Source organism: Daphnia carinata, unplaced genomic scaffold (assembly GCF_022539665.2).
Source record: "Daphnia carinata strain CSIRO-1 unplaced genomic scaffold, CSIRO_AGI_Dcar_HiC_V3 NW_026453012.1, whole genome shotgun sequence".
Classification (NCBI taxonomy): Eukaryota; Metazoa; Arthropoda; class Branchiopoda; order Diplostraca; family Daphniidae; genus Daphnia; species Daphnia carinata.
Window position 1 is genome coordinate 1 of NW_026712499.1, and position 20630 is coordinate 20630.

At 35.5% G+C, this 20630-nt stretch overlaps 1 protein-coding gene and 6 long non-coding RNA genes across 16 annotated transcripts; 6 read left to right on the forward strand and 1 right to left on the reverse strand.

The window, feature by feature from the left end:
• The first annotated feature begins 1 nt into the window (after position 1).
• Positions 2-793, forward strand: LOC130692769 (uncharacterized). Its single transcript, XR_009001551.1, has 2 exons — positions 2-58; positions 234-793. It is a non-coding gene; the product is annotated as an uncharacterized LOC130692769 (long non-coding RNA).
• A 986-nt stretch (positions 794-1779) lies between these two features.
• On the reverse strand, positions 1780-5288 carry LOC130692766 (putative ankyrin repeat protein RF_0381). Its single transcript, XM_057515841.2, has 5 exons — positions 4999-5288; positions 4430-4935; positions 4242-4357; positions 2323-4169; positions 1780-1876 (listed from the first exon to the last, which is right to left on the reverse strand). The coding sequence occupies exons 1-5, from the start codon at positions 5229-5231 to the stop codon at positions 1780-1782; spliced, it is 2799 nt and encodes a 932-aa protein (XP_057371824.1). The 5' UTR covers positions 5232-5288.
• Positions 5289-5740: 452 nt separating this feature from the next.
• Positions 5741-7504, forward strand: LOC130692767 (uncharacterized). Its single transcript, XR_009001546.2, has 6 exons — positions 5741-6491; positions 6554-6680; positions 6758-6842; positions 6929-7127; positions 7187-7293; positions 7360-7504. It is a non-coding gene; the product is annotated as an uncharacterized LOC130692767 (long non-coding RNA).
• Positions 7505-7594: 90 nt separating this feature from the next.
• LOC130692768 (uncharacterized) lies at positions 7595-8777 on the forward strand. 4 transcript variants are annotated; one of them, XR_009001548.2, is made up of 4 exons: positions 7595-7723; positions 7787-7903; positions 7967-8101; positions 8167-8777. It is a non-coding gene; the product is annotated as an uncharacterized LOC130692768 (long non-coding RNA). The 4 variants fall into 4 exon arrangements; XR_009001547.2 differs by having other exon boundaries at positions 7787-7885; XR_009001549.2 differs by having other exon boundaries at positions 7601-7723; positions 7782-7903.
• Positions 8778-10458: 1681 nt separating this feature from the next.
• LOC130692774 (uncharacterized) lies at positions 10459-12485 on the forward strand. 3 transcript variants are annotated; one of them, XR_009001565.1, is made up of 6 exons: positions 10459-10549; positions 10617-10725; positions 10786-10915; positions 10996-11033; positions 11107-11497; positions 11581-12485. It is a non-coding gene; the product is annotated as an uncharacterized LOC130692774 (long non-coding RNA). The 3 variants fall into 3 exon arrangements; XR_009001566.1 differs by having other exon boundaries at positions 11017-11033; XR_009001564.1 differs by having other exon boundaries at positions 10786-11033.
• A 1455-nt stretch (positions 12486-13940) lies between these two features.
• Positions 13941-15967, forward strand: LOC130692770 (uncharacterized). Of its 3 annotated transcripts, none has more exons than XR_009001553.1 (6): positions 13941-14031; positions 14099-14207; positions 14268-14397; positions 14478-14515; positions 14589-14979; positions 15063-15967. It is a non-coding gene; the product is annotated as an uncharacterized LOC130692770 (long non-coding RNA). The 3 variants fall into 3 exon arrangements; XR_009001554.1 differs by having other exon boundaries at positions 14499-14515; XR_009001552.1 differs by having other exon boundaries at positions 14268-14515.
• Positions 15968-17420: 1453 nt separating this feature from the next.
• On the forward strand, positions 17421-19447 carry LOC130692773 (uncharacterized). Of its 3 annotated transcripts, none has more exons than XR_009001562.1 (6): positions 17421-17511; positions 17579-17687; positions 17748-17877; positions 17958-17995; positions 18069-18459; positions 18543-19447. It is a non-coding gene; the product is annotated as an uncharacterized LOC130692773 (long non-coding RNA). The 3 variants fall into 3 exon arrangements; XR_009001563.1 differs by having other exon boundaries at positions 17979-17995; XR_009001561.1 differs by having other exon boundaries at positions 17748-17995.
• Positions 19448-20630: the final 1183 nt, after the last annotated feature.

Sequence of the window (20630 nt, forward strand, 5' to 3'; positions counted from 1 at the left end):
AGTTTGTAGAAGCAGATTGGTTCATTTGTCATACAGCCACTGACTTAAATTTGTTTAGGTAATATTGGAGTATTGACACAAAAGCAAAATTTTACATTTCTGTCCTAAAAACAGTTGCATCTAAGCAATCACCTGCAAATAATTTTTAGCCTCTAGTATTGAGCTGAATGTTTATAATACGGTTCTTTTTCACTAAACATTGATTTTAATAAGCTTATTTTGTTTTTGCATAGTTTGGTGCTGAATGTAATGAATCCTGGTGATGAAACTGGAAAACTTGGTTTTAAAACTCCAAGAGATTGAACCTGGCCAACGGTTTAAGTGTTGGAAACCATCACACCAAAAGCTGATTGGCCATCAGTGGTTGCCTGCTTACACGCCAGCTTACGATGAATAACAAACCAGCTCATTGGTGACCATGTTGCACTACTTCTCAAATGTGTGTGGTGTCTAGCAGATTGCTGTCATTCGACAAAGACTATGTGGAGCATTTCCAGGTTAGTTTTCGTATTGGGGTTTTACATTTACAAAGTTTTAGAGCTGTGCTCGCGCATTAGATTGTATGAAGTATCAAATTACCTTTTTTGATTTGTGTGTGTTTTCCTTGGAATTTTACAAACAAATTGTTTAAGTGAAGGCTTATTCAATGGTGACAAAGCACAGATCTATCATCTATAGAGTCCTTTTCATTACCCTCCACAATCAAGCACGTCTAGCAGTTAATACTCACTTGACGCTGGCAACGATTTGCTTTAGTTGATATTTCAAGAGACAATAAATTAGGCTACTCAAATGGTGTTGTGCGGAATCTGTGGTTTTCAATAAGGGGGGCGAGTGAAACGTTTCATTATGGAACTCAATTTTTATCTATTTACACTTCCATCTTAACTTCATAGCAAAGCGCGCAACACTAATTAATGGCTGTCTTTTCAAAGCTTGTCAAAAATATGGTTTGAGCTTTTTTTGAAATTTCATTCCACATTCATACAGTATTAACATTTTGACGGCACTTCTCAAGCCGCTTGATCGGTTTGCCACGAAATGAGGAGCGCTTTCCATCCTTCGTTGCACTCTGTATTATGTAAATAGATTAAGAACAAAGTTGAGTCGGTTTCCTTTGAGACACTACTTATTTGACTTTCGCAAATTTCAATTAGAATTGTGGCTATGTGTTTGTTGTTGAAATTTCACGCTCATCCTCCCTGTTAAGGCTGCATTCCTCGATAATTTTACGCCCCTAATATGTTTGCTTCGACTTCATTAACTATTGCGAGTAACTGTTCGCGTTTCAGAATGCCACATTACATACCGTTTGGCTTCGTGTTGTTGATATAGAAATGGATCGCCCTTTAGTTCCCATATGCATAACACCAGTCTCACCAAATGACTCATGTTTCTCCTAAACTAGCGGTCTCCAACCATAACAGAGCTGTGTTGGTGGACGTGTGGTCGTTCTTTTTGCAGTTGGCTGAGCAAACGGAGAAAGCGGTTTTCCGCAGACAAGTTAGACAGTTTAATGCTTATGTTTGACGATTCCGTTTAATTGTGCAAAGCAAGATATTTCTTAGCATGGTTGCAATGATAGGCAAGGTAATGATCGATAGGAGAGGACGAAAGCAACTAGTTTTTTCCTTATCAAGGACATAATTACTTAAAGAAAGGGATCAATTTTTCGTTTTTTCGAGAATATCATTTATTGCAACGTAGCGCGTTTTGTGACTTTCCAAACAACCTTGACATCCTTGTAAATACCATAAATAATATCTTCGAAAATTCACCTCATCCGGATTTAAAGATTTCGTACAGGTTGCAGTTTCTAAGATTTGGATTGCGCTGACTCAGATCGTATGCATTCCATCCAAAGAAGGGGATGGTTCTTGCGTTTTTGTCAATACCGAGTTCGATCAAGAGTTTAATGGCATCGATTAAGTGTGGGCTTGAATTTTTAGAACACAAATGATGAAGCGCATTCCATCCATCGTTGGTTTTTGCGTTTTTGTCGATGCCGAGTTCGATCAAGAGTTTAATCGCATCGATTAAATGTGGGCTTAAATTGTTTTGACACAAAAGATGAAGCGCATTCGATCCAGCGTTAGTTTTTGCGTTTTTATCGATGCCGAGTTCGATCAAGAGTTTAATCGCATCGATTAAATGTGGGCTTGAATTGTTGCAACACAAATGATGAAGCGCATTCGCTCCTTCGTTGGTTTTTGCGTTTTTGTCGATGCCGAGTTCGATCAAGAGTTTAATCGCATCGATTAAATGTGGGGTTGAATTGTTAGCGCATTCCATCCAATCGCGATCAAGAGTTTAATCGCATCGGTTAAATGTGGGCTTGAATTGTTATAACACAAATCATGAAGCGCATTCGCTCCTTCGTTGGTTTTTGCGTTTTTGTCGATGCCGAGTTCGATCAAGAGTTTAATCGCATCGATTAAATGTGGGCTTGAATTGTTATAACACAAATCATGAAGCGCATTCGATTCATAGTTGGTTTTTGCGTTTTTGTCGATGCCGAGATCGATCAAGAGTTTAATCGCATCGATTAAATGTGGGGTTGAACTGTTATGACACAAACAATGAAGCGCATTCCACCCATCTTTCGTTTTTGCGTTTATGTCTATGTCGAGTTCGACCAAAAGTTTAATCGCATCGGTTAATTTTGGGCTTGAATTGTTAGAACACAAAAGATGAAGCGCACTCAATCCATCGTTGTTCTTTGCGTCCTTGTCTATGCCGCGTTCGATCAAGAGCTCAATCGTATCGGTTAAGTGTGGGCTTGAATTGTTTCGACACAAAAGATGAAGCACATTGGATCCAGCGTTGGTTTTTGCGTTTATGTCGATGCCGAGTTTGATCAAGAGTTTAATCGCATCGATTAAGTGTGGGCTGGAATTGTTAGAACACAAAACATGAAGCGCATTCCCTCCCCTGTTGTTCTTTGCGTCCTTGTCGATGCCGAGTTCGATCAAGAGTTTAATCGCATCGATTAGGTGTGGGCTGGAATTGTTAGAACACAAAAAATGAAGTGCATTCCCTTCATTGTTACTCTTTGCGTATTTGTTGATGCCAAGATTAATCAAGTGTTTAATCGCATCAGTTAAACGTGGGCTTGAATTGTTTTGACACAAAAGATGAAGCGCATTCGATCCCTTGTTGATTTTTGCGTTTTTGTCGATGCCGAGTTCGATCAAGAGTTTAATCGCTTCGATTAAATGTGGGCTTGAATTGTTATAACACAAAATATGAAGCGCATTCCATCCAGCGTTGGTTTTTGCGTTTTTGTCGATGCCGTACCAGATCAAAAATCTAATCGCATCTATTAAATGTGGGCTTGAATTGTTAGAACACAAAATATGAAACGCATTCCATCCATCATTCGTTTTTGCGTTTATATCGATGCCAAGTTTGATCAAGAATGTAATCGCATCGATTAAATGTGGGCTCGAATTGTATCGACACAAAAAATAAAGCGCATTTCCTCCATAGTTATTCGTTACCTTTTTATCGAAGCCGATTTCGATCAAGAGTTTAATCGTATCGATTAAATGTGGGTTTGAATTGTCAGAACACAAAAGATGAAGCACATTCCATCCATCGTTCGTTTTTGCGTTTATGTCGATGCTAAGTTTGGTCAAGAATGTAATCGCATTGATTAAGTGTGGCCTGGAAGCTGAATTGTCAGAACACAAAAGATGAAGCACATTCCATTCATCGTTGGTTTTTGCTTCCTTGTCGATGCCAAGTTCGGTCAAGAATGTAATCGCATCGATTAAGTGTGGGCTGGAAGCTGAATTGTTAGAACACCAAAGATGAAGCGCATTCGATCCATGGTTGGTTTTTGCGTTTTTGTCGATGCCGAGTTGGATCAAGAGTTTAATCGCATCGATTAAGTGTGGACTTGAATCGTATCGACACAAAAGATGAAGCGCGTTCAATCCAGTATTGGTTTTTGCGTCCTTGTCGATGCCGAGTTCGATCAACAGTTTAATCGCATCGACCAAGTGTTGGCTTGAATTGTTTTGACATAAAAGATGAAGCGCATTCCATCCATTGTTATCCTTAGCGTTTAAGTCGACACCGAGTTGCATTAAAGATTCGATTTTATTCCTATTATCTGTTGTTGGACGTCTACACAGCTGATGCAGGTGTATTTCTTCTTCGCTATGCTAAATGGAAAATCGTTTTTAGAAAGTTCAAATTTCTTTGACGAATGTGTTAAAGTTTTGTGACTTGATTACTTTAATTTTGATGCATTGAAGTTCATTAAACACTTCTTCAGATGTAATTCTTGTATCAGGTGCCATGGTCAACATTCGTTCTATCAAGTTACGTGCTAAATGTTTCTGGTGAATTTCTATTTTTCAAAAGTTTTATACATTTAATTATTTTGCTTATTTTTTGTGCTGTGCCTTAAGAGGTCACTTACCACCCATATTAACTAAGTTGGTGTTTTGCATGTTCGTTACAATTTCTATATCATTTTCACCGTAGATATGTCTTCCTTTCAAGAGAATATAACCGAAGACGAGGCCTTCTGCAAATACGTCGCTTTTGATGGAGCCTTTATTCTTTCCAGTTAGTAGGTTTCTGCCCATAATTTCTATCTCTTCTGGAGAGAACCAAAGTAGAGTCCCTTTGACTCCACTCATTATGAATGTTCCCCTTTCACTCACTTCTCGTGACAATCCAAAATCAGCCCACTTGATCGTTATGTTTTTACCTTTGTCAGTATGTTTCACTGAAATGAGAATGTTTTCCGGTTTAATGTCCCGATGGATTAGTTGCTTCGAATGAATGTATTTGAGACCAGTGGCTAGCTGGGAGAAAACCTCGAAATTATTTGGTAATGCAGGTCCTTTATATTTCCGAGGATCGTTCTCATTTAGAAACACCTGATCCAAGGACGCGTCGCATAATTCCAAAGCAAAGTAACTAAATCACAGAAAGCATAGGGGAATCTCTTTTTATATCAAAGTTATTACGTGACAATCTTACTTGAAGTCGGCATCGCTTGCGGAGTGAACAAATTTTATTACATTGGGGTGGTCTAATTCCTGCAGAATTTTTAACTCCCTGTCTTGTTGTTGAACACTCTTCTCTATTCGTTTGACTGCTATACTTTGACCTTTATAAGTACCTTGATACACTTTACCATATTTACCTTCCCATAAAAAATCATTGCGATCGAATTGGATGCCATCTACACTTACGGCAGTAGTCAATGACATGTTAGACTTGCACCGAAACTAGCGAGACAAGAACTTGTACGAGCTACTATTGGAAAATACCGTTTAACACTGGACAACCCTCACTTGCAATCCGAAATTGCTTTGAGTTTATCAATCACTTTATCTGTCTGAAAGCATAAAGTAAAACTTACGAGTCCAGTGCAGATAATGATGTGCTATCGCGTCGTCTACCTGTTGATCCCTGTGAAATGACAGCAAGATGTTTTCATTTGCTCCCTAAAATTACGCATCAAATCATTTTTACGGGCCTTTTTGCTCGTCGCTAATAATTGAACTCTTCTTGCAAACGGCATGCAATTCTTCTTTTCTGCCGCATTCGAATTGAGAAAAAATGCGCAAGACGTAAGCCATGTACAGGAGTGCCACCTCAAGCCAAATCATTTGCCCTGTAAATGCTTAATTCAATTCTCGAATTTTCCCAGCCTATTTGCCACGCCGAACATTATCACCAAATCCTAAATGTCAGAAGGTGATTTATATAACTTTTCCCATCTCACAGGTAGAGTGGATGTGTTTAGCTGAAGCAAACAAACTCGACGTTGCCTCAAGATAGGACGGGTTGGCTCTGTAATTTTAATGCACGTTTCGCAATTTTTATTGACAAGTTGTTTACCTCAACTCAAGTTCGGCCAGATAATAGCATTTCTGTTTGGTTTGGATTTGTTTCCCGTACATTTGTTTGTTTCGTTTCAAGATAAGCTCGGGCGTATCAGCCAGTTGTTATTCTCTTGATAGGATTGCTCACTGCGTATCGCACCACAGTTTGAGCCATAATTGCATTTCAAATAAATGTAATTTGGCTTATTTCTTCAACGCAGCAAGCAAGGAAAAGACGAACAAATTTCCACGGTCATTTTCTTCGTTTGTTACAGCAACAGCTGAAGTGGCGAGAAAATGAATATGTTTCCTTGGCTTTTTTTTTATAATGTGGTTTCATTGAATCCGCCATCTTCTAAATCGACAACAGGGTGATCGGTGTGTCCCAGGAACCGAGCCTCGCCACCGCCCCGGTGTAGAAAATGTCCCCGTCATCCCGTGATTGGCCCATTCCAGGCATGGGGCAGAGTGGTGAGCCCCGGATCACAGCCCATCTGGTGTTTAGACCCGACTACTGCTTTCGTTTCGCATTACGGCTTATTTGGAAAAGTATGGCAACAAAGCATGAGGTATTTTCTGGCGCACAACTGACAAGAAAGAAAAAGCCTTTCTTCATTTGGTCGCAAAATTTTTAGGCAAGAGGTAAGAAAAAAATATCTGGTACCTTAACATAGGTTAGGATTAACGTATAACTTAACTCGTAGATTCCTACAGTAATTTCCGTTCATTGGCCTGTCTGAAAAATGCTGTTTATGTCTTGTCAGACAAAAATGAAGCATGGTACTCAAAAGGGCAGTTTTCTTCTCTGAGTAAACATCCAGCATAAGCAATGTGAGCTTAAAAATGTGGGTCCGTTCGCCGTAGCCTTCCTAATCCAAGTGTTTTTTGTCATGCCTGAAATAATGAAGGAAAAAAGGTTTCAAATCAGGCTTCATCTCCGCTCAGTGACTTGGACGATGAAGAATGCATTGTTGGGAATACTCTTGGTCTGAGGTTAGTTTGGATATTTATCTTACTTTAATTTGGTAATATAAATTGACCGTCTTGTGATTATAACTGAATCTGAAATGTCATATTAGGAGAAGGATGGTGAATTTGGGTATTTGCTGATAGGGATTGGTGTTTCAAACGATGGAGATACTTGGGAACCCAAGAAAATCTTCATTGTAATAATTTCATTGCAGCATTCTGAATCAAATTTCTACCGTTGAATGAGAATCCTGAAAACAAGCTAAGTCAAGAGAAGAAAATTGTGAAGAAAGAAGAACTAAAGCACAGGTTTGTTTCAAATTCTTAACTAGACACAATGAACATCAATATGGTGATTAAATTTATAGTTTTCTACATGTCTTAATGGATGCCCAGTCTTACAGCAGGATTTGATAGAAATGTAGAGGTGGAGACAATTTTTGGAGTGAGCGATGACGGTGAAGAAACTATATAGGTAACCATTTTGTTTTGTTAAAACTTTACCATATCATTTTCAAGTGAGATTTTTTTTTGTTTTTAGGTAGTTGTAGGGATGTGTAAGGAATGGTGGTTGTAGAGCAGGAGAGTCATTCTTTTATACAAACCATTTCCATTTTTATTATAAATAGTCTTTTTAGCCGCTGAATGTTGCTGGGACATGAAATATTGGAATTGTAGTGTCGACATTTGGCAAGCTATTCCTAGTTTTATTGATATTCTATATATTCATTTCTATATTTAGTGGTAATATTATAATAGTATGGTGTTTTATTACAGGCTGACCAGAATTACAAACACATTGTCGCAGCAGTCTTGCAACAATCATTGTTGAAAAATTTTTTCCCCTAAGTTTTTATGCTATTATCTTTCTGTTGGAAACATGAGAAGTGATCTCATGTCAACAGGTAAAATGATTTAATTTAAATTACTTGTTTGACGATTAATATATTTTTTTTGTGTAAGGAAAGTGTGATGATTGTTACTGCAAATCTGCAGAAACTGGTGAGCTGTCCGACAGGCTGCTAACTACTCGTCTTGAGTATTTGATCTCATACAACTGTCAGATTGTACAAAAAATTTATTTTGTCAGCTTCAGAAATCCTTCAGTTGTTCAGAAAATTTTTACTAACTTTACGAAATTATCATAGGAAAAGAAGTGCAGAATGCTAAAGTTTCCTCAGTATGGAGATGAACAGTGTAGCAAATCCAGGTCACCTAACCTGCATCCCATGAAATCTCTAACGACCAGTTTACGTAGATGATTTGAACCATTTAACCAAAGGGTAATAATTTGAAGTTCATTGAAACAAAAATTTCAATAATGTTCTTCTTGACTTGTTCTAAATAGGCAATAAAAATCGACATGGCTTTTTAAAAATATGTTGCAATATGCATCTTACGCTTCCAATTCCGGATTGTGTTCCCGCAACAGGATGGTTGAGCACGTTTCTCAGTGATTTTGCTTTATGTTACTTCTTATCTGTTTTAATATTTACTTTTCTTTGTAAATGTGTGGTTTTATTAGCTTTTAAGTTCTAGAAAAAATTACACAGAGATCAGTGTTGAGGGGTGGGGGAGGGTAGTATGATGTAAATATGAAAATAATTTGTTCGGTAGATTGGGGTAGGTGGTGCCAATCAAACCGTAACTTGCGTGGTGGCAATGTTTGATTAGGGAGTTGGTTGATTTAGTAAAGTTTCCAACTTTTGTAGGCTGAAGGTGAGGTAGGGTAGATTCAAGGATAACGAACGTTAACATCATTTACCCTGACGCATCTACCACATGTTTCTTTCTTGCAATAGGTAAATGTGTGTAAGTGCGAAATTTAAACGAAAAAAAACCATATAACATGTGCAGGTAAAAGTATAATTAAATTATAATAAAAGCAGCGTATATGCAGCTTATGTTGAAATCTAACCAAATGTTGGTAAGTTAAATACACTGACGTTGGTAGTTTTCCATTCATGTGTATAAAAACGCATAGTTCTATTATGTAACACTTAAATATGTATAGCCAATTTTATTTATTACCTTATCTTTTCCAGGTTAGATCCAAGCATAATATAAGTGCTATAATTGCCCGAGCAACCCTTCAAACTTTCGTTTTGTATTTAACCCTAAAAGCATGTATGACTACCATTTTACTTAGGATTGAATTGAATCATCTTTAAATTGACAACTTGATAGCCAAAAGATAAATGCACTATCGGAACGATTCATGTTTTTATTTTTTAATCAGTGAGGTTATATTGCCATTTTTTGATCTCGCGTGAGATTAACAATTAAAACTTCAAGAATTTTTTTTAGAAAGCGTCCACAAACAGTATCGCCATCTATTGTTACGACATTCAGGTGAACCATTTTAGTCTCGGCTAAGGACGAAGCATGTTTCAAGTAAGGTTTCGTTACTGTTTACTAACAAAAAATTTCATATTCGTGATTCTTATTAAATTTCCAATCTAAATCATATATAGTTATCTAGTTTTATTGATATTATGATTTTAAGTAAAAGTTCTGGAACGGGCCACTGCACCAACTTTTATATTTTAAATAACTCAAAAACCATCAAGTCTACATAAAAACAAATTTCATATTCATGATTCTTATTAAACTTAGCATCTTAATCGTATACAGTTATCTAGTTTTATTTATATTCACTTTTTAGGTAAAAGTCGGGCTTGGTGTTTTGTCGGGCCTTAAATTTCTATCGTACCTACTTTTATTTTTGAAATAACTCAAAAACCACGAAGTCTACGTAAAAACAAATTTCATATCCGTGATTCTCATTAAATTTCCAATCTAAATCATATATAGTTATCTAGTTTTATTGATATTATGATTTTAAGTAAAAGTTCTGGAACGGGCCACTGCACCAACTTTTATATTTTAAATAACTCAAAAACCATCAAGTCTACATAAAAACAAATTTCATATTCATGATTCTTATTAAATTTAGCATCTAAATCGTAAATAGTTATCTAGTTTTATTTATATTCACTTTTTAAGTAAAAGTCGGGCTTGGTGTTTTGTCGGGCCTTATATTTTTAGCATACCTACTTTTATAATTGAAATTACTAAAAAACTACGAAGTCTACATAAAAACAAATTGCACATTCGTGATTCTTGTTAAATTTAGCATCTAAATCATATATAGCTATCTAGTTTAATTGATATTAACTTTTTAGGTAAAAGTCGGGCTTGGTGTTTTGTCGGGCCTTAAATTTCTATCGTACCAACGTTTATTTTTGAAATAACTCAAAAACCACGAAGTCTACGTAAAAACAAATTTCATATTCGTGATTCTTATTAAATTGCCAATCTAAATCATGTATAGTTATCTTGTTTTATTGACATTATTATTTTGAAGTAAAAGTTGTGGACCGGGGCCTAAAATGTCTATTGTACCTACTTTTGTATTTGAAATAACTCAAAAACCATGAAGTCTACAAAAAAACAAATTTCACATTCATGATTCTTGAAAATGAAAATAAAAATTTTGAATAATACAACGTTTAATTACATTACTTTTTTTAAATGTTTTCCGTTTTCCAATAGGCAACGTTGCAGGAGGGGGGAGGGGGTCGCTTGCTTCTGAAGTACCGGACTTATTCCCGCATTTTTCGCCGTCATTGTGGTCGATGCATTTGCTAGATATTGTTTGCCGCCATTCTGAAAATCGTCACTGTAAGAGACTGTTGTGCAGATGTTGCGTCGCACCTTAAAACATTCTGGTAATAGGTTTGCGATAATTCTTCATTATCCTACTCCTACTTGCTTGGCTAATTGTCTTTTTTTCAGAATTCTTTTTGGCAGATTTGATTATCCCACTTTTGAGAAAATAAAAAAAAATTTTAGTGGCACCGGCTGTGGGGAACGCTTTAACAATTTTGATAAATTCGTCCTTCAGGTAAGCCATTTCTCGAAACCGTATTTCGTGATTTTAAAATATCTATTGGGTCATCTTTAGGTGACAGAAAAAGATGTACCTCAATACGTAACACCATTCGAAGAAACCTGTCTGCGCCATCCACTACTTCAAAGCATTAAAAATTCTGGCTACGTAAAACCAACACCTGTTAAGAAAGCTTCAGTTGCAGGTATTCTTGCCAAAAGAGATTTAATGGGTTGTGCTGTCACGGGCTCTGGCAAAACAGTAATCCAATTAATTAACGCTCAGTAATTTTGAAACCACTACAAGGTCCAATTGCATCTAAGGTATTCCATGTATTCCACTTTGTGCTATTCGTTGCTCAAGTCATCTAAAATTTAACATTTTTTTTTCATGCAGGTGGTGTACTTGGAACGGTTTTGAACATTGTTAGAACAAGGTGTTGCTGCTGCGTCTCATGCCATGGAGCAAAAGCCAGAAGTTACCCACTCGTGAATTGGCCATTCTAAGTCACTGCTACACCATGGCGACTGATGTTCCTGCCCTTGGTTTAGGTTATGCTTTATGGGTTCTTCGTTCGTTTTTTACGTATTTGATGTTTGTATTGTTTTTCCTAGATACTGCTGGCGTCAACTATGTCGTAAATTATGATTTGCCAACTGAAATTGAAGAGTATGTTCATCGTGTTGGTCGAACGGGCCGCGTGGGAAATGTTGGAAAATCAATAAGGTTCTTTGACGAAGAAAGAGATGGGCCTAACGCTGGAAAGTTTGTGTCTTTGTTAACTTGGGTAAAAACCTACTCCAGTTTGGCATCTAATTATATTTCTCTGCACTTGTTTTCGTACTTATTAATCCTACTTATTCTTTTTAGTCCAACGCCGATGTACCGCTATTCATGCAAGCGATGTTTTATTTAATTAGTCTTTGCGAAATGGATTGGAAAGAGTGGACGACGGAATAGTACAGCTGCCCAACTTCCGAATGGTGCAATATGCATCTAACGCTTCCAATTCCGGATTGTGTTGTCGCAACAGGATGGTTGAGCACGTTTCTCAGCCATTTTGCTTTGTGTTACTTATCTGTCTTAGTATTTGCTTTTCTTCGTAAATGTGTGAAGTTATTAGCTTTTAAGTTCTCGAAAAAATTACACAGAGATCAGTGTTGAGGGGGTGGGGCAGGGTAGTATGATGTAAATATGAAAATAATTTGTTCGGTAGATTGGGGTAGGTGGTGCCAATCAAACCGTAACTTGCGTGGTGGCAATGTTTGATTAGGGAGTTGGTTGATTTAGTAAAGTTTCCAACTTTTGTAGGCTGAAGGTGAGGTAGGGTAGATTCAAGGATAACGAACGTTAACATCATTTACCCTGACGCATCTACCACATGTTTCTTTCTTGCAATAGGTAAATGTGTGTAAGTATTGCGAAATTTAAACGAAAAGAAACCATACACCATGTGCAGGTAAAAGTATAATTAAATTATAATAAAAGCAGCTTATGTTGAAATCTAACCAAATGTTGGTAAGTTAAATACACTGACGTTGGTAGTTTTCCATTCATGTGTATAAAAACGCATAGTTCTATTATGTAACACTTAAATATGTAAAGCCAATTTTATTTATTACCTTATCTTTTCCAGGTTAGATCCAAGCATAATATAAGTGCTATAATTGCCCGAGCAACCCTTCAAACTTTCGTTTTGTATTTAACCCTAAAAGCATGTATGACTACCATTTTACTTAGGATTGAATTGAATCATCTTTAAATGGACAACTTGATAGCCAAAAGATAAATGCACTATCGGAACGATTCATGTTTTTATTTTTTAATCAGTGAGGTTATATTGCCATTTTTTGATCTCGCGTGAGATTAACAATTAAACTTCAAGAATTTTTTTTAGAAAGCGTCCACAAACAGTATCGCCATCTATTGTTACGACATTCAGGTGAACCATTTTAGTCTCGGCTAAGGACGAAGCATGTTTCAAGTAAGGTTTCGTTACTGTTTACTAACAAAAAATTTCATATTCGTGATTCTTATTAAATTTCCAATCTAAATCATATATAGTTATCTAGTTTTATTGATATTATGATTTTAAGTAAAAGTTCTGGAACGGGCCACTGCACCAACTTTTATATTTTAAATAACTCAAAAACCATCAAGTCTACATAAAAACAAATTTCATATTCATGATTCTTATTAAACTTAGCATCTTAATCGTATACAGTTATCTAGTTTTATTTATATTCACTTTTTAGGTAAAAGTCGGGCTTGGTGTTTTGTCGGGCCTTAAATTTCTATCGTACCTACTTTTATTTTTGAAATAACTCAAAAACCACGAAGTCTACGTAAAAACAAATTTCATATCCGTGATTCTCATTAAATTTCCAATCTAAATCATATATAGTTATCTAGTTTTATTGATATTATGATTTTAAGTAAAAGTTCTGGAACGGGCCACTGCACCAACTTTTATATTTTAAATAACTCAAAAACCATCAAGTCTACATAAAAACAAATTTCATATTCATGATTCTTATTAAATTTAGCATCTAAATCGTAAATAGTTATCTAGTTTTATTTATATTCACTTTTTAAGTAAAAGTCGGGCTTGGTGTTTTGTCGGGCCTTATATTTTTAGCATACCTACTTTTATAATTGAAATTACTAAAAAACTACGAAGTCTACATAAAAACAAATTGCACATTCGTGATTCTTGTTAAATTTAGCATCTAAATCATATATAGCTATCTAGTTTAATTGATATTAACTTTTTAGGTAAAAGTCGGGCTTGGTGTTTTGTCGGGCCTTAAATTTCTATCGTACCAACGTTTATTTTTGAAATAACTCAAAAACCACGAAGTCTACGTAAAAACAAATTTCATATTCGTGATTCTTATTAAATTGCCAATCTAAATCATGTATAGTTATCTTGTTTTATTGACATTATTATTTTGAAGTAAAAGTTGTGGGCCGGGGCCTAAAATGTCTATTGTACCTACTTTTGTATTTGAAATAACTCAAAAACCATGAAGTCTACAAAAAAACAAATTTCACATTCATGATTCTTGAAAATGAAAATAAAAATTTTGAATAATACAACGTTTAATTACATTACTTTTTTTAAATGTTTTCCGTTTTCCAATAGGCAACGTTGCAGGAGGGGGGAGGGGGTCGCTTGCTTCTGAAGTACCGGACTTATTCCCGCATTTTTCGCCGTCATTGTGGTCGATGCATTTGCTAGATATTGTTTGCCGCCATTCTGAAAATCGTCACTGTAAGAGACTGTTGTGCAGATGTTGCGTCGCACCTTAAAACATTCTGGTAATAGGTTTGCGATAATTCTTCATTATCCTACTCCTACTTGCTTGGCTAATTGTCTTTTTTTCAGAATTCTTTTTGGCAGATTTGATTATCCCACTTTTGAGAAAATAAAAAAAAATTTTAGTGGCACCGGCTGTGGGGAACGCTTTAACAATTTTGATAAATTCGTCCTTCAGGTAAGCCATTTCTCGAAACCGTATTTCGTGATTTTAAAATATCTATTGGGTCATCTTTAGGTGACAGAAAAAGATGTACCTCAATACGTAACACCATTCGAAGAAACCTGTCTGCGCCATCCACTACTTCAAAGCATTAAAAATTCTGGCTACGTAAAACCAACACCTGTTAAGAAAGCTTCAGTTGCAGGTATTCTTGCCAAAAGAGATTTAATGGGTTGTGCTGTCACGGGCTCTGGCAAAACAGTAATCCAATTAATTAACGCTCAGTAATTTTGAAACCACTACAAGGTCCAATTGCATCTAAGGTATTCCATGTATTCCACTTTGTGCTATTCGTTGCTCAAGTCATCTAAAATTTAACATTTTTTTTTCATGCAGGTGGTGTACTTGGAACGGTTTTGAACATTGTTAGAACAAGGTGTTGCTGCTGCGTCTCATGCCATGGAGCAAAAGCCAGAAGTTACCCACTCGTGAATTGGCCATTCTAAGTCACTGCTACACCATGGCGACTGATGTTCCTGCCCTTGGTTTAGGTTATGCTTTATGGGTTCTTCGTTCGTTTTTTACGTATTTGATGTTTGTATTGTTTTTCCTAGATACTGCTGGCGTCAACTATGTCGTAAATTATGATTTGCCAACTGAAATTGAAGAGTATGTTCATCGTGTTGGTCGAACGGGCCGCGTGGGAAATGTTGGAAAATCAATAAGGTTCTTTGACGAAGAAAGAGATGGGCCTAACGCTGGAAAGTTTGTGTCTTTGTTAACTTGGGTAAAAACCTACTCCAGTTTGGCATCTAATTATATTTCTCTGCACTTGTTTTCGTACTTATTAATCCTACTTATTCTTTTTAGTCCAACGCCGATGTACCGCTATTCATGCAAGCGATGTTTTATTTAATTAGTCTTTGCGAAATGGATTGGAAAGAGTGGACGACGGAATAGTACAGCTGCCCAACTTCCGAATGGTGCAATATGCATCTAACGCTTCCAATTCCGGATTGTGTTGTCGCAACAGGATGGTTGAGCACGTTTCTCAGCCATTTTGCTTTGTGTTACTTATCTGTCTTAGTATTTGCTTTTCTTCGTAAATGTGTGAAGTTATTAGCTTTTAAGTTCTCGAAAAAATTACACAGAGATCAGTGTTGAGGGGGTGGGGCAGGGTAGTATGATGTAAATATGAAAATAATTTGTTCGGTAGATTGGGGTAGGTGGTGCCAATCAAACCGTAACTTGCGTGGTGGCAATGTTTGATTAGGGAGTTGGTTGATTTAGTAAAGTTTCCAACTTTTGTAGGCTGAAGGTGAGGTAGGGTAGATTCAAGGATAACGAACGTTAACATCATTTACCCTGACGCATCTACCACATGTTTCTTTCTTGCAATAGGTAAATGTGTGTAAGTATTGCGAAATTTAAACGAAAAGAAACCATACACCATGTGCAGGTAAAAGTATAATTAAATTATAATAAAAGCAGCTTATGTTGAAATCTAACCAAATGTTGGTAAGTTAAATACACTGACGTTGGTAGTTTTCCATTCATGTGTATAAAAACGCATAGTTCTATTATGTAACACTTAAATATGTAAAGCCAATTTTATTTATTACCTTATCTTTTCCAGGTTAGATCCAAGCATAATATAAGTGCTATAATTGCCCGAGCAACCCTTCAAACTTTCGTTTTGTATTTAACCCTAAAAGCATGTATGACTACCATTTTACTTAGGATTGAATTGAATCATCTTTAAATGGACAACTTGATAGCCAAAAGATAAATGCACTATCGGAACGATTCATGTTTTTATTTTTTAATCAGTGAGGTTATATTGCCATTTTTTGATCTCGCGTGAGATTAACAATTAAACTTCAAGAATTTTTTTAGAAAGCGTCCACAAACAGTATCGCCATCTATTGTTACGACATTCAGGTGAACCATTTTAGTCTCGGCTAAGGACGAAGCATGTTTCAAGTAAGGTTTCGTTACTGTTTACTAACAAAAAATTTCATATTCGTGATTCTTATTAAATTTCCAATCTAAATCATATATAGTTATCTAGTTTTATTGATATTATGATTTTAAGTAAAAGTTCTGGAACGGGCCACTGCACCAACTTTTATATTTTAAATAACTCAAAAACCATCAAGTCTACATAAAAACAAATTTCATATTCATGATTCTTATTAAACTTAGCATCTTAATCGTATACAGTTATCTAGTTTTATTTATATTCACTTTTTAGGTAAAGTCGGGCTTGGTGTTTTGTCGGGCCTTAAATTTCTATCGTACCTACTTTTATTTTTGAAATAACTCAAAAACCACGAAGTCTACGTAAAAACAAATTTCATATCCGTGATTCTCATTAAATTTCCAATCTAAATCATATATAGTTATCTAGTTTTATTGATATTATGATTTTAAGTAAAAGTTCTGGAACGGGCCACTGCACCAACTTTTATATTTTAAATAACTCAAAAACCATCAAGTCTACATAAAAACAAATTTCATATTCATGATTCTTATTAAATTTAGCATCTAAATCGTAAATAGTTATCTAGTTTTATTTATATTCACTTTTTAAGTAAAAGTCGGGCTTGGTGTTTTGTCGGGCCTTATATTTTTAGCATACCTACTTTTATAATTGAAATTACTAAAAAACTACGAAGTCTACATAAAAACAAATTGCACATTCGTGATTCTTGTTAAATTTAGCATCTAAATCATATATAGCTATCTAGTTTAATTGATATTAACTTTTTAGGTAAAAGTCGGGCTTGGTGTTTTGTCGGGCCTTAAATTTCTATCGTACCAACGTTTATTTTTGAAATAACTCAAAAACCACGAAGTCTACGTAAAAACAAATTTCATATTCGTGATTCTTATTAAATTGCCAATCTAAATCATGTATAGTTATCTTGTTTTATTGACATTATTATTTTGAAGTAAAAGTTGTGGACTGGGGCCTAAAGTGTCTATTGTACCTACTTTTGTATTTGAAATAACTCAAAAACCATGAAGTCTACAAAAAAACAAATTTCACATTCATGATTCTTGAAAATGAAAATAAAAATTTTGAATAATACAACGTTTAATTACATTACTTTTTTTAAATGTTTTCCGTTTTCCAATAGGCAACGTTGCAGGAGGGGGGAGGGGGTCGCTTGCTTCTGAAGTACCGGACTTATTCCCGCATTTTTCGCCGTCATTGTGGTCGATGCATTTGCTAGATATTGTTTGCCGCCATTCTGAAAATCGTCACTGTAAGAGACTGTTGTGCAGATGTTGCGTCGCACCTTAAAACATTCTGGTAATAGGTTTGCGATAATTCTTCATTATCCTACTCCTACTTGCTTGGCTAATTGTCTTTTTTTCAGAATTCTTTTTGGCAGATTTGATTATCCCACTTTTGAGAAAATAAAAAAAAATTTTAGTGGCACCGGCTGTGGGGAACGCTTTAACAATTTTGATAAATTCGTCCTTCAGGTAAGCCATTTCTCGAAACCGTATTTCGTGATTTTAAAATATCTATTGGGTCATCTTTAGGTGACAGAAAAAGATGTACCTCAATACGTAACACCATTCGAAGAAACCTGTCTGCGCCATCCACTACTTCAAAGCATTAAAAATTCTGGCTACGTAAAACCAACACCTGTTAAGAAAGCTTCAGTTGCAGGTATTCTTGCCAAAAGAGATTTAATGGGTTGTGCTGTCACGGGCTCTGGCAAAACAGTAATCCAATTAATTAACGCTCAGTAATTTTGAAACCACTACAAGGTCCAATTGCATCTAAGGTATTCCATGTATTCCACTTTGTGCTATTCGTTGCTCAAGTCATCTAAAATTTAACATTTTTTTTTCATGCAGGTGGTGTACTTGGAACGGTTTTGAACATTGTTAGAACAAGGTGTTGCTGCTGCGTCTCATGCCATGGAGCAAAAGCCAGAAGTTACCCACTCGTGAATTGGCCATTCTAAGTCACTGCTACACCATGGCGACTGATGTTCCTGCCCTTGGTTTAGGTTATGCTTTATGGGTTCTTCGTTCGTTTTTTACGTATTTGATGTTTGTATTGTTTTTCCTAGATACTGCTGGCGTCAACTATGTCGTAAATTATGATTTGCCAACTGAAATTGAAGAGTATGTTCATCGTGTTGGTCGAACGGGCCGCGTGGGAAATGTTGGAAAATCAATAAGGTTCTTTGACGAAGAAAGAGATGGGCCTAACGCTGGAAAGTTTGTGTCTTTGTTAACTTGGGTAAAAACCTACTCCAGTTTGGCATCTAATTATATTTCTCTGCACTTGTTTTCGTACTTATTAATCCTACTTATTCTTTTTAGTCCAACGCCGATGTACCGCTATTCATGCAAGCGATGTTTTATTTAATTAGTCTTTGCGAAATGGATTGGAAAGAGTGGACGACGGAATAGTACAGCTGCCCAACTTCCGAATGGTGCAATATGCATCTAACGCTTCCAATTCCGGATTGTGTTGTCGCAACAGGATGGTTGAGCACGTTTCTCAGCCATTTTGCTTTGTGTTACTTATCTGTCTTAGTATTTGCTTTTCTTCGTAAATGTGTGAAGTTATTAGCTTTTAAGTTCTCGAAAAAATTACACAGAGATCAGTGTTGAGGGGGTGGGGCAGGGTAGTATGATGTAAATATGAAAATAATTTGTTCGGTAGATTGGGGTAGGTGGTGCCAATCAAACCGTAACTTGCGTGGTGGCAATGTTTGATTAGGGAGTTGGTTGATTTAGTAAAGTTTCCAACTTTTGTAGGCTGAAGGTGAGGTAGGGTAGATTCAAGGATAACGAACGTTAACATCATTTACCCTGACGCATCTACCACATGTTTCTTTCTTGCAATAGGTAAATGTGTGTAAGTATTGCGAAATTTAAACGAAAAGAAACCATACACCATGTGCAGGTAAAAGTATAATTAAATTATAATAAAAGCAGCTTATGTTGAAATCTAACCAAATGTTGGTAAGTTAAATACACTGACGTTGGTAGTTTTCCATTCATGTGTATAAAAACGCATAGTTCTATTATGTAACACTTAAATATGTAAAGCCAATTTTATTTATTACCTTATCTTTTCCAGGTTAGATCCAAGCATAATATAAGTGCTATAATTGCCCGAGCAACCCTTCAAACTTTCGTTTTGTATTTAACCCTAAAAGCATGTATGACTACCATTTTACTTAGGATTGAATTGAATCATCTTTAAATGGACAACTTGATAGCCAAAAGATAAATGCACTATCGGAACGATTCATGTTTTTATTTTTTAATCAGTGAGGTTATATTGCCATTTTTTGATCTCGCGTGAGATTAACAATTAAACTTCAAGAATTTTTTTAGAAAGCGTCCACAAACAGTATCGCCATCTATTGTTACGACATTCAGGTGAACCATTTTAGTCTCGGCTAAGGACGAAGCATGTTTCAAGTAAGGTTTCGTTACTGTTTACTAACAAAAAATTTCATATTCGTGATTCTTATTAAATTTCCAATCTAAATCATATATAGTTATCTAGTTTTATTGATATTATGATTTTAAGTAAAAGTTCTGGAACGGGCCACTGCACCAACTTTTATATTTTAAATAACTCAAAAACCATCAAGTCTACATAAAAACAAATTTCATATTCATGATTCTTATTAAACTTAGCATCTTAATCGTATACAGTTATCTAGTTTTATTTATATTCACTTTTTAGGTAAAAGTCGGGCTTGGTGTTTTGTCGGGCCTTAAATTTCTATCGTACCTACTTTTATTTTTGAAATAACTCAAAAACCACGAAGTCTACGTAAAAACAAATTTCATATCCGTGATTCTCATTAAATTTCCAATCTAAATCATATATAGTTATCTAGTTTTATTGATATTATGATTTTAAGTAAAAGTTCTGGAACGGGCCACTGCACCAACTTTTATATTTTAAATAACTCAAAAACCATCAAGTCTACATAAAAACAAATTTCATATTCATGATTCTTATTAAATTTAGCATCTAAATCGTAAATAGTTATCTAGTTTTATTTATATTCACTTTTTAAGTAAAAGTCGGGCTTGGTGTTTTGTCGGGCCTTATATTTTTAGCATACCTACTTTTATAATTGAAATTACTAAAAAACTACGAAGTCTACATAAAAACAAATTGCACATTCGTGATTCTTGTTAAATTTAGCATCTAAATCATATATAGCTATCTAGTTTAATTGATATTAACTTTTTAGGTAAAAGTCGGGCTTGGTGTTTTGTCGGGCCTTAAATTTCTATCGTACCAACGTTTATTTTTGAAATAACTCAAAAACCACGAAGTCTACGTAAAAACAAATTTCATATTCGTGATTCTTATTAAATTGCCAATCTAAATCATGTATAGTTATCTTGTTTTATTGACATTATTATTTTGAAGTA